A 13,107-nucleotide genomic window follows, 5' to 3' on the forward strand; every position below is an offset into this window, starting at 1 on the left:
AGAAAGATATAGGGAAGGCGACACACCAAAGGTCAACAAACATAACCTTTTAAGGCAAACTTACCTTCCACTAGAATCCAAATGCAGTTGTTTTCTGCCACAAAATCCACGGTGCCATGGGATACAGTGCCATTTAGACGGTGCTCACTGCCACAAAGAATAACGACAGTGCCCAATGTTTTAGTGCCAGAATTTGTAGAAAAGCAAAGTGTGTTAGCAAATGCAGTGTACAGTGATATTTCTTATATTCTACAGTGCTAAATGTTTGAGCCTGAAAATTTATACAAAGACAGTGTTAAGGTATTTTAGGTAATAGTGCAACGTGCTAAAAGAAATGATCAGTGCTACATTCTACAACGGTCAAGTGCTTTACTGTTCGACAGTCCACGTTCTCTAATGCTACACTGTTTATTAGTGTCAATTCCTCACTACTCCACTGCTAACAAATCCTAGGTCTCCAGTGTTGCAATTTTTACATAAGTCATCGATTTCTAGTATAACACTGTTCATTAATGAATATTCTGTGTTACACTATTTATGGCCCGTGTCTCCAGGACAGAACTGCATACAAGACCACAGACAGCACTGTTTCAAGTCTGTGATCTCCACTGCTGCACTGTCAGCAGATTTAGTCTCCAGTGCATCACTGTTCATTAACCCACGGTCTCCAGTCTTGTTCTCCTCGTTCGTTTAGTCTCCAATGATCCACTGTCTATTCATTTAGCCTCCAGTGCTTCACTGTTTACAAACCTGGGTTCTCCAGGAGTTCGCTGTGTAACTCCACGGACTGATTTACACTCTGTTCTGTACATCTTACGAGCTAATGTCTCCATAAGTTTATGGTTTCTGGAAATTTATTCCCTTTGATAAGAGAGTTGCGACAGTTCCGGAGAATGGCCACAAAATAGCGGCCCGTCTGGAGTTGTCGCAACTCTGAAAGGATTATTGGTGCATCCGAATGCACAACATCCTGACATATTCAGTGAACAAACACAATAGGATTAAAGGATCAATAGCAAGAAGATTATCTGGCCACATAATGGCTCCCTTGATCACTTATCGTATCGTCATGTCGCAACTCTGTATTAAGTGACTCTATCTGGAACTACAATGCTAACAATTAACAGTCTCCAGTATAAAGATCCAGTTTCAATTCTCTAAGTCTACCGTCTCTAACACTACACCAAAAGCAAAGTCCCGTTGTCTTTGGTGCCAGACTCCACAGTGCCACATTACAGAACAGGAGGACCGGAGCACCCCACCTTGAAGTACTCCTCGAGGACAGTTCCCCCGAGGTACCCCCAGGTCATCGAGTCCTTGCTCTTGACGAGGTCCTCGAGGTTGTTGACCGGGTTTTCGATCTGGGGGAAGGTGAGGAAGGCGACGAGGTTCCCAGAGTACGTCGTCACCACCACGAGCACGAAGATCCACCAGAAACCCACCACCATCCTACCGGAGTTGCTGAGAGGGAGCTGAGTGCCTCCTGAAGAAGGGGAAGATGAAGAGGAGCAGGGTAAGTTGGGCTAGTGATCCAAGGCGTTGGGAGGAGGAGGAAGATGTGGAAGAAGAAAAAGAAGAGGAGTAGGATGTGTACGTTGGATTGACGAGGCAAGGAGATGGGATGATGAGGAAGAGGAAGAGGAGAAACAAGAAAAAGAAAGGAAGGAAGAGAAGGAGCATAAGAGGATTAAAGTGGAAGGAAGAGATTAGAGGTTGTTAAGTTGGGCTGATAAGGCAAAATGCTGGGAAGGTTGAGGAAGAGATGGAATAAGAAAGGGAGGAGGGAAAAGAGCATATGTATATGGAAATGGGAGGAAGAGGAGGACAGAGGAAAGAAGGGAAGAGACGGGTGTGAATGAAGAGGAAAAAAGAAGGGGAATAGTTGAATGAGGATATGTAGATGGAAGCGAGGGAAGGGTCGACAGTAGAGAAAAGAAGGGAAGAGACGGGTATGAGGGAAGAATGGAGAGGAAGATGGAAGAGCAAGGAAGGAAAAAGAAGGAAAGAAATCTGTTTATGTGTGTGTTGGTGTAGTGTATACGTTTGCATACACTCGAGAATGTAGTCACACACTAGTGCGTATGCGTGTCTGTTTATATATTACTCAAATTCAGGCATACCTAGTAATGCATACGAACATGCAACGTTACTCCAGACTAAATTATCATTTTTCTCTCAAGGTAATAAATTAACTTTGCAGACGTTGCCGAAATACTAAACAAGTGAAAACAACAAGAATAAAAGAGAGAGAGAGAGAGAGAGAGAGAGAGAGAGGAAATCCAGTCCTCGAACTCACCTTGTTGCAGAATGGCTCCGAAGACGTACCAAGAACAGTTCTGTAGCTTGAAGAGGCCTTTGCCATCGTAGAGCTCGTAGTAGGTATAGTAGGGTGAGGATCGGTTGATGAGGAAGAGGATAGGTCCCATAATGAAGACCATAACTGCGATGCAGATCCACGTCTGTCGAAAAGAAGAAGAAAAAAAAGCATGTCAAGCGGATGAGTTTTGCAGTTAAAAGCTAAATGAAAATAAGAGAATTTTTTTTCAAATATAGATATGAATGTGTGTACTGTATGTACACAAAAAGGGGGTGAGATGGTACGTCAGACAGTGGAGACAGATCAGAAGCTGTCAAAAGATCAAGTGAGCAGGACACAGGGAGTGAACTGTGAGAGACGGAAAAGGGAGAGATGAGGGAACAGATCACAAATGAAAGATAACTCTTACAGACACAGGGAGTGGGATGGTGCATTAGAAACTTAGCACAGGGAGTAAAGTAAACGGTCCTTGGAAGAAGACACGCGTCGTATGATGAGTGCACAGGTAATGGGAAATGTAGGTCCAAGGTCGAAAACCCAGGGAGTGGGACAAGCACGTCATAAATTGTATATGCGGAGGTAGATTACAGGTCATGCCCAGGGATTGGGACAAGCACATCATAAATTGTATATGCGGAAGTAGATTACAGGTCATGCACAGGGAGTGGGGAACAGGTCGTATATAGGGAGTTGGGAAACGCCCTGTGATGTATTGTTTTATGTGGGAAATAAGGAGTGTTGACTTTACAACTACACACAGGTAGTGGGAGAAGTGGACGAGATGAAGAAGGCTGGTCAAATATCGTCCAGATAAATAGAGGAATGAGTAATAGATCCCAAACAGGGAGTGGGGAAAAGGAGCCATGACTCAAATATGCAGTATAGGTAATGTGTAGGAGATAATTGGTTAGGGAAGCAGATCCAAAGTTTGAGATTTAAAATCATATTTTTTAGAAGAATTGAAGACTGGAAAGGTGTAGGCAATGGGGAGTGGGGAAAAGGGTGGTCAAAGTTCAGCGCACAGGGAGTGGGGAAGATGAATAACATCACAATTTAGATGATAACTCACCGTGTCGGCTCTTCGTGTTTATCCTATCCCCCCCCCCCTCTTTTACTCCACCTTTGACCTTTCCAAAAATCTTCGCTCTCTCCCTTCTTCTCACCCTCCCTCTCTCTCTCCCTTACCCAGTTTTGTTACTAGTAACCTATCCTCACAGCCCTCCCTACCTATGCCTCCATTCATCGCCAGCTCTTCCTTAAATTGGTTAATTCTGTCCATTGTTTCTTTGTCTAATCTTGCATCAAGAACTCTCCCTTCTAAAGGAGTTCTTTCCACTCCTCTAACTTTAGACCTTCTTGTCTTAATTCTTCCTTCTTTCCCTCATCTCCTCCCTTTCTATCCTTCCCTCCTTCCTAGAATTCTCACGCCTCCTACCTTGAACTCTCACCCTACTTCTCTAACGCCTTTTCTACTTTTTTTCCATATCTCATAAGTATCTATCTCCCTCCTTTTTTGAACTCCACAACACATAACCCTTTCCCCTATCTCCCTCCCTCCCCCTACACCTGACTCCAAAGATACTAGATTCCCTCTTGCCCTTTCTTACCTTGTCCTTCTTTTCCTCCTTCGTTTCCTCTTACTTCCCTTTCTTCTCCCATCCCACTCTTCATTCACCTGACCCCAACAAAGACCTCTCACACCCCAGGCCCCACCACGAACAACCCAACTCAACTCACGTCATTGGCGAACGGCTCCATGAAAAGGACGACCCTAGAGAGTTCTTTGGGCCGAGCGATCATGAAAGTGTAGGGCTGACGGTCGATGGTTGAGGTGAAGTTGACCACCTTCAGGCGGTCGTCGGAGACTGTAAATGCGGCGATGCCAAGAAGTACCTACAAGAATAAATATATATACACACATAGATACACATATTTTAGAGATTCTCCATCCCATGCCCTATCTACCGCGGAACCTAACGAGGGGGAGACTAAACATTGGGTTCATAATCCACACTCATGACCTTGTCGCCGTGGAAGACAGCCACGGACTTTGCGACGTCGGTTCAGGCGGTAGCTGGCTGATTGGCTTAAGATGTACTTAACTTAAAGGTTCAAGTCAGGCATCTCAACCAATGTACCTCTTTGAGCCAAGAGGAACCACACTTTATGGTGTAAGTGAAGGGCCAAAGAAGCCCTAGGTGGAAGCGGGGTCTCCTTAGCACAATCATGGCATCTCTCAGCCACCAGGACTCCTGTCTCCTGGCCCCGCAAGGGCGCTACGCACGACAAATGTATTATTTAGTGACTTATAAGTGTCGGATGACTACTGACTAATAGATCATTTGGCTGCCTTTTTAATGGCTTTAATTTTCTTCCCTCTATCAGGAAGCTAGTGGTGGAGCCAGTTCAGTCGCTGATAAGCAGACCATGCGGCAAGTTGGTTGAGAATTACTCCTTCCTAGTTCCATAGACGAGAGCCGCATCAATTGGTTTGGTATAGAAATGTTGGAGGTTAAGTAAAGGAAATCGATCACGTCCTTGTTCCTGCTCGATGGTTGATGTTACAGAAGTGGAGGGTTTATGTGAGTGTTAAGTTCTTCGGAGCCGACTATAGACGTATAGATGTATAGACCGACTATAGACGTATAGAGCGCATGTCAGATCAAGGAAAATCCCTGAGATGTGATCCAACTGGATTTCATCTTGAGAAGCTTAGGGATGACCCATGTGCTCAGGAGTATGCAGTAGCAGTCTCCAGTCAATCCGAAATGCTTAGTACCCTTGTAGACCCTGAAGAACTGTGGATACCTTCAAACGTGAACCTCTGAAAGCTGATGAGGAAAGTGTCCAAGGTCAAGGAATTATTTGGCAACGCGAAGGATATTGGAGAATCCAGGTATGGTTTATATTGCCAGATTGGCCGTGGATTTGGACCCTGAAACGACAAACTAGAGTTCTGTTAAGGAGGGATAAGATAGGGGAATACCTGTCCAATTTAACGTGACTGGCTTTGGACCTACTTGGCAATCCCTGAAAAAAACTCTGATCTAAATCTGTGACGTAGATGAGCTCTTTGGACAGTTAGAGTCAGATATGGATAAGACGAAGTGTGTATGTTACCGTGACTAAAGTAGTTAACAAAATCATTAGTGAAGTAAAGAGGAGAAGTTGGCAGCTCTGTATGGCGGAATTACTCTTTAGTACTTCACGCACGCACAGCCAATCAACCGTGACAACCTTCGTTTCGTATTCACAAGCTATCTGGCGCACGCCTTCCACCCAGATTTAACGATGTGTGACATTATTGCCCCGTTCGTAAATGCTAAGAACAATGATTTTATCCCGATTTGTAACTACAGGCCAGTTTTGTTGTCTACTGTTGGGGCTAAACTTAACAAAAGAGAATTTTTATCACGAGCTCGACATTATTTTCCCACCACAAATAATACTTTTGATGGTAAGATATACATAATACTGTTATTACTCATGTTAAACATGCAACTTATGCACATCCGGAATATGATAACCCGTTATCGGCGTCTTTCATGGATGTATCGAAGATATTTGACATAGTAGATCACTCAGAATTCTTATCTGATGTACTGACAAAACGAGACGTTTCAATTTATAATCATTCATAAAAAGATCGTGTTGGAAGGGAGAGGTCTGCGTATTCGTTTGTCATTCGAGCCTTCAGCTCTTTCTGAGCGGTGAAATAATTGTCTTTATGTTCACTTAGTTACAATCCAGTCACACTTCTTTCATGTATATGGTCATGTTGTTGGACACCGCCAGGTTCTACACACTCATCGTCCAGGAAGTGTGGCATTGAGAATGACAAGTGAAACCCCGATGAACTAACATGAATATCAATTCACAGTCAGTTCATCAAGAAACCGGGACTCTGAGTGGTGAATGATTGTGATTTGAGGCAGTGCACGGTCCCAGGAGTGTAATGGAAATTGTGGAGTCGAGAAGGAAAGTCAGTTTTCTATCTCGCTTTTCAGTGTGTGTGTGTGTGTGTGTGTGTGTGTGTGTGTGTGTGTGTGTGTGTGTGTATGTGTGTGTGTGTGCACATACACACACACATGTCTGTATAATGTATTTTTTTCTTCTTTGTGAAAGGTAGGCTTCACTGCATCGAACGTTTCAATCCTTAAGTGTATATCTTCTTCAGATCGTTCTCTAATGGGACTGTCTTCTATTTTCCACGTTAGCTTGGCATCAACCATTATCATGTTCAAGAAGCAGTCAACCCCTTCAAGTTGGCCATTGATGCACACGATGAATATGATAGGTGCCAACACTGATCCTTGGGGTACACCACTTGTCACTTCTTTCTAGTCAGGATGTTTATGTATCTACTTTTATTTAATTTTCATTGGGAAGTATGGAGTTCCAGGTAAAAAATCGTAGTGGAGAATTAATGGTGGAGATGTGTCTTGAGAGTTGATGATAGCAAATACAGTGTTTAGGAAGAAAGTCAAGCATAAGTACACATGGGAGAGGGTGGTGGATGGAAGCTTGACAGATAGAGCGTTAATGGACTATATAGTGGTGACCAGGAGTATGGTAGGAAGAGTTAAGGATGTACATGTTCTAAGGGGAGAGAGTGGGGGAATATCAGATTATTTTCTGGTGGAAGGTAAATTGAGAATGGAGAATAGGTGGAGAAAGAGGAAAAGGGCAGAAGGTAGGGAGGTACTTAGAGTGAACTGCAAATGAAAAAGAAAAGGAGAAGGGGTATAAGAGGAGGCTGAGAGAGGAGTGGGAGGTAGTGAAGGATAGAGTAGAACTAGGAGTGGGGGAGGAATGGGGATGGTTCAAGGAGGGAGTCATAAGGTGTGCAAAGATGGTGTGTGGAACAAAGAGGGCGGGAGGAAATAGAAGGAAGGGTAGTGAGTGGTGGGATGAGGAAGCAAAGAAGGGTGTAGAAGAGAAGAAGCAGGCTTTCATAGATTGGCTACAAATTAGGACGAGGTAATCGTATGAGAGGTACAAAGTAAAGAGAAGGGAAGTTAAGCATAAGAAAAGAAAGCAATGAGGAGAGCAGATGTGAAATGGGATAAGAGTATGACAGAAAAATTTGAAAGTAATGAAAAGATGTTTTGGAAAGAAATTAAAAGAGGAAGAGGAGGTGAATCAAGGAGAGAAGAAAAAGTAAAAGGTGCAGATGGAGAGATGATAATGGAAGAGAAGGCAGTGAGAGGAAGGTGGGCAGAGTATTTTAGGGAGTTGCTAAATGTGAAGGAGGATAGGGAGGGAAAGGTAGTTGCAGTGGGAAGTGCTAAGAAAATTAGAGTGATGAGTGAGGAAAATGGAGGAGAAATAGGGAAAGATGAAGTGAAAGCAACTGTCAAGATGATGAGAACAGGTAAGGCACCTGGGTTGGATGGATGCCATGCAGAATGTCTGAAGAAAGAAGGTACAGCTATGGTGGACTGGCTGGTGAGGTTATTTAATGTTTGTTTAAGAGAGGGAAGAGTGCCGATTTACGAGGGAAAAGGGACAAGTGTGAGTGTAGTAGTTTCAGAGGGATCAACTTGTTGAGTGTAATTGGGAAAGCTTATGGGAGGGTCTTGATTGAGAGGATTAGGAGAGGAACAGAGGGAGTAATTGGTGAGGAACAGTGTGAGTTTAGGACAGGTAGGGGTTGTGTAGACCAGAATTTTGTGCTAAGACAGGTATTTGAGAAAGCTATAGGAAAAGGTAAGGATGTTTTTTGCGCTTTTATGGATTTGGAAAAAGTTTACGACAGGGTAGACAGGAAGGCACTGTGTGAGGTACTGCAGATATATGGGATAGGAGGAGAGCTGTTCAGAGCAGTCAAGATTTTTAATGAGAGTAGTAGAGCTTGTGTTAGGATTAGAAATGGAGAATGTGAATGGTTTGAGGTAAAGGTGGGACTTCGTCAGGGATGTGTTATGTCGCTCTGGTTGTTCAATCTATACATGGATGGGGTGGTGCGAGAGGTGAATGCAAGGGTAGTGGGTCAGGGGTTGGAGATGGTTAAAGAAAATGGAGAAAAGAGGGAAATAAACCAGTTGTTGTTTGCTGACGACACTGCACTTGTAGCAGGATCAGAGGAGGGATTGAGGAAGTTAGTGACAGAATTTGAGAAGGTGTGTGAAAGAAGGAAGCTGAAGATAAATGTGGGCAAAAGTAAGGTGATGAGATGTATAAAGGGAGAGAGTGACAGCAGGCTGGAAGTGAGCATTAAGGGAGAGAGACTGGAGGAAATGGATAGTTTTAGATACTTGGGTGCGAATGTGGCAGGAAAGGGAGGAGTGGGGGTGGAAGTAGAATGTAGATTGAGAAAAGCGAGTAAATGCCTTGGTGGATTAAAAAGTGTAATGAGAAATAGACATCTGGGAATGGATGCTAAGAGGAGGTTATATGAAGGAGTGATTGTGCCGACAGCACTGTACGGGGCAGAAACATGGAACATAAGAGAGGAAGAGAGAAGGAGTTTGAATCTGTTTGAGATGAAATTTCTGAGAAGTATGATAGGGGTTACCTGTGCTAGATAGAGTGAGAAATGAGGAGGTGAGGAGGAGAACAGGGCTGGAAAGGGAGTCGGGAGATAGGGTTGATGTATTAGGATGGTTTCGACATATGGAAAGAATGAGTGAAGAAAGATTAGTAAAAGAAGTGTGGAAGGCAGAGATGGAAGGAGTGAATATGAGGGGGCGTCCTAGGATGAGACGATTGGATGGGGTAAAAGGGGCATTACAAAAGAGAGGAATGTCTGTTGAGGAAGGACGGGAGAGGACAAAAGATAGGGGTGAATGGAGAAGGGCTGTGTATGGTTGATGCTGTGTTGCATAAGGGGGAGTGGATGGGGGATGGGGGGTGAGGAAGTATGTATGAGAAATAATTTGACGCAGCCCGAAGGGATTTCTCCCCGTCTTCTCCTTTTCTGCATGAGGGGACGGAGAGGGGGGTCGCCGAATTAATAAGGCGGCCTTGCTGTGGATGTGTTGTATCTTGCGACGCTGCTTCTGACCCAGGGCAGTGGACAGGATGCAGGGATGACCCGTCATCCAGGAGGTGCCAAGATGAGAGGTTAATAAGGGATACCGGTCTCTAATTAAATGGGTCTTCTCGATTTTTTTTTTTTTTTTTTCTTTTGTAAGGAAAATGCAAGAAGTCATTTTCCACTACTCATGTACTTTTCCTCGCTGCAATGAACTCTCATAAATATCTATTGGTGGTTAATTCAATTCGTTCTCGCATTCGTTTGGTATTCATTCTGATATATCGTCTATCACTGAACTTTTTTCTTTGATCTAATTTGCACCGACATTTCTTATCTTCTTTCTTTTTTCCTTCTTGAGATATTGGGTATCGATTAGACCCTCCTTCTGGTCAGCTTGTTCAACTAGGTCTAATTTCATCTCTCTTTCTTTTGGTGAACACCTCATAGAGTTTTCATTTAGAAATTGCCTCATGTCCTGGAATATGCCTTTTTGTTGTCATGTGTTCAGTTTTGCCTTCTGATCTCGGTTCCTATGAACCTAGAAAGTACCTTAGGTTCATAGTCGCCTGAAATAATTATATTTTATAAATTCAATATAATTTACATGTATGTATGCTTGTGTGTGTGTGTGTGTGTGTGTGTGTGTGTGTTTGTGTGTGTCTGTGTGTGTATGTATGTGCGTTTGTGTGTCTGTGAGGTTGTCAGTGCCCCCTCTCTCTCTCTTTGTGTGTGTGTGTGTGTGTGTGTGTGTGTGTCCTTGTACCTCTGTACCTACGTGTGATGACTCTTGTGTTCATGCATGTTTATGTGTGTGCTCGTACATGCAATTACCATCGCAAATGCTCTCGAATTCAACAAACTCACTTCAGAAAAGCCAAAGAAAAACGGATCACGCAAGCGGACTAGAGGACAGAGAAAAAGGTGATTGAAAATTGACCGATTTCCAATGTGTGCTTCGCGTTGCGTCGTCCGCATAAGTAGCCAATACGTGACGAGTTGGACGTGAGGGAGTTGGGGATGGATTTATTCTCAAAAGACCCCGAGGGATCCCGGAGTGTCCTTTCCTCCGGTTTGTCACGTAAAAGGCCTTAAGCACACTGGCGACTTTGTAGAGCCACAAGTGGCTGCGTTTTGTGGCGGGGATATTTTCTCCCATAGGTTCCCATTGTTTTCAAGTTTTGCCGATCACACCCACCAAGTGTGATGGGCAAAGCTTGAAAACAATGGGAACCTATGGGAGAAAATATCCCCGCCACAAAACGCAGCCACTTGTGGCTCTACAAAGTCGCCAGTGTGCTTAAGGCCAAAGACGCGACGTCGAAGGAGAAGGAAAGAAAAACATGAAACCTTGACGAAACTCTTTGTACTCTGTCCATCGTACCTTGACGAAGATGTTATCAGAAAATAAAATCTATGACATATTCTAGAGTGAAAGTCAAGGCAAATGACGCAGGTTCTCTTCGATAAAAGAGATTAGAAAATTATATAAATAATTTGATCAAATCTAAGAATATCAAGAGAAAATATATGAAATCTTAGAATGATACAAAAATTTATAACATCTAAAAATAACAAAATTATTTGTTATTTGCTTTAAGGAACCGACGTCAGTTGGTCCAAGAAGGATTCGAACCTTCGATGACCTGCCCAGCAGCCAGCTCTCTTACCAACTGAACTAATGCCTAATGTGCCTCCTATGTATAAATGCATAATTTACTCAAAATATATATTTTCTTTTGGAAATCATCCAGCTTTCTCAGTCCCATTAATCCCTTAACGTTTCGTTTTCCAAAAATTAACTAATATTTCCTAGTTACTTATATAGAAGTGTTTTGGAAATTTCTTGTTTTGAGGATGGAAGTTGGGAGGAGGAGGAGGAGGAGGAAGAGGAAGAGGAGGAGGAGGAGGCGCCAGACACTCGAATGAAGAGTGGCACAGTACCAAAATATTTGGAAACCCTAAGACCAGCGGTTCTTAATCTGGGGGTTGTGACCCCTTGGGAGAGGGGGGTTCGTTTGGGGTTTCTTAGAGGGTCTCAAAGTATTCGGGAGAATAATACATTTTCATATGTTCGAATTAGACACTTCGGCTTTTACCAGTTTGGTGAGTGCAACACTGGTCACAAGTGCGGTGGCCTTCTACATATCAACCGCAACCAGTGTTTTATCTTGCCCTTTTACGAGGTTTATCGTTTCAAAATTTGTTGTAGAGGTTACGGTAATACTCAGAGGATTGTCGGGGTTCATAGGGTGAAAAAGGTTAAGGACCATTGGCCTAGACTTTGTTTCAGCTGCTCTGAACCTTTTTCTACTGTCTGTACCTCTCAAGATCCCACAGAATTTTTCTATTCCTCTTTGTAAAAAAAGAAAAAAAAATCATAATCGAAAAAGTAATATATACAAGCGATATGAATTTAGCCAACAAATTAGGCTCATCCAATTGCCGAGGCGAAATAACCATTGTTTAAAAAATAAAAAAAATAAATAAAAAAATAGAAAAATAAAAAATCTGTGGAAATATATATGTATGTGTGTGTGTGTGTGTATGAATATATATATATATATATATATATATATATATATATATATATATATATATATTATATATATATATACATATATATATATATATATATACGTATATGTTTGCTAATCCCTGTATTATGCTCTTCAAGGACTGTTGGCGCAGGTAACACTCATTCCTAGAATCGGAGAGAAGTGCGGGAATCGAACCCACAACTAAACGAATGCGAGACCAGAACGTTTGCGATTATGCCACCAGCCAACACCTCTGGGATACAGTATCGACTTTTCGCCGTGCGCCGTCTACGACACGACGTCGTGCTTTCAAATAACCATGCGTGTCTATGGACGCTTTAAAGCGTCACGACCAACGTGTGAAAGCGTCCATAAACACCCATAGTTTTTGGAGAGCACGACGTCGTGTCGTGGATGATGCGCGACGGAAAGTCGATACGCGTGTGAAACGTGTCTGACAGTTGCTACAAGGCATCACCAAACGAGCGAATGACAAAGAAAACTAAATTCAAATAGTTACGTTCTTTTTCAACATGTTATGTAGGCGACATGTGTATCATTCACTAGAAGGACTTAGAGTAAAATGTTATGTAATGAAACTTTTTATGAAATGCCAGTAAAGTTAAACGAGCTTTTAGAACACAAATGTATAAAAACTTCACTTCGAGAAACTTACCTTTTTCAGTGAAAAAGAGGTAGCATTTGAATACATTATTATGTAAATAATATTTTGAATTATGGAGTTGTCAGACATGTTTTGTTGATAAAGTTAAAATGAGTTAACATGTTAACAGACGGCGTTCAAAAGCGGAGAAAGATATTTGGTGTTAATATAGTTTTAAATGACTTAGCATATCAGCAACTGATGCATAAAAGTTGAGTTTTTTAACTACCTTATCCATAAGCTTACATATTGATAAATTATATTCAAAAGTAAGAAAATATATACCCGTATTTTTCTTGTTAATAGTATTTTAAATTGAATTACAGTGTTAACGATTGTTACTTAAAGATGGCGAAGGCTTTCCGTATAAAGAATATTCTAATCTAGATACTTATGATACTTTGTCTCACTCCAATCCCTTTGACCCGAGCAGTGTGCCGGAGGTCAGGGATGACCCTACATCCACGGTGTGGTGAAATCGGCTCTTTAATGTGTATGTATGTATTTTTATTTATTTATTCATTCATTTTTATTTTCGTTATTCTTTTTTTATTCTTCTATTATAGTTTCACATAAGAGATGACAACCGTCGACTACTCCTGTCCTCCTC

General features: G+C 42.3%; 1 protein-coding gene across 1 annotated transcript in view; it reads right to left on the reverse strand.

Annotated features, from left to right (window-relative positions):
• Positions 1-13,107, reverse strand: part of LOC143037055 (ionotropic receptor 93a-like) — a 93,178-nt gene that overhangs the window by 16,367 nt on the left and 63,704 nt on the right. The window contains exons 12-14 of the mRNA XM_076205164.1: positions 4,055-4,210; positions 2,297-2,459; positions 1,263-1,483 (exon numbers count right to left, since the gene is read on the reverse strand). Of these exons, the coding sequence (XP_076061279.1) occupies positions 1,263-1,483; positions 2,297-2,459; positions 4,055-4,210 (540 nt within the window). The remainder of the gene's footprint in view (positions 1-1,262; positions 1,484-2,296; positions 2,460-4,054; positions 4,211-13,107) is intronic.

The sequence above is a fragment of the Oratosquilla oratoria genome, chromosome 21 (genome assembly GCF_046742065.1).
Source record: "Oratosquilla oratoria isolate Oo_2021 chromosome 21, ASM4674206v1, whole genome shotgun sequence".
NCBI classification, from domain to species: domain Eukaryota; kingdom Metazoa; phylum Arthropoda; class Malacostraca; order Stomatopoda; family Squillidae; genus Oratosquilla; species Oratosquilla oratoria.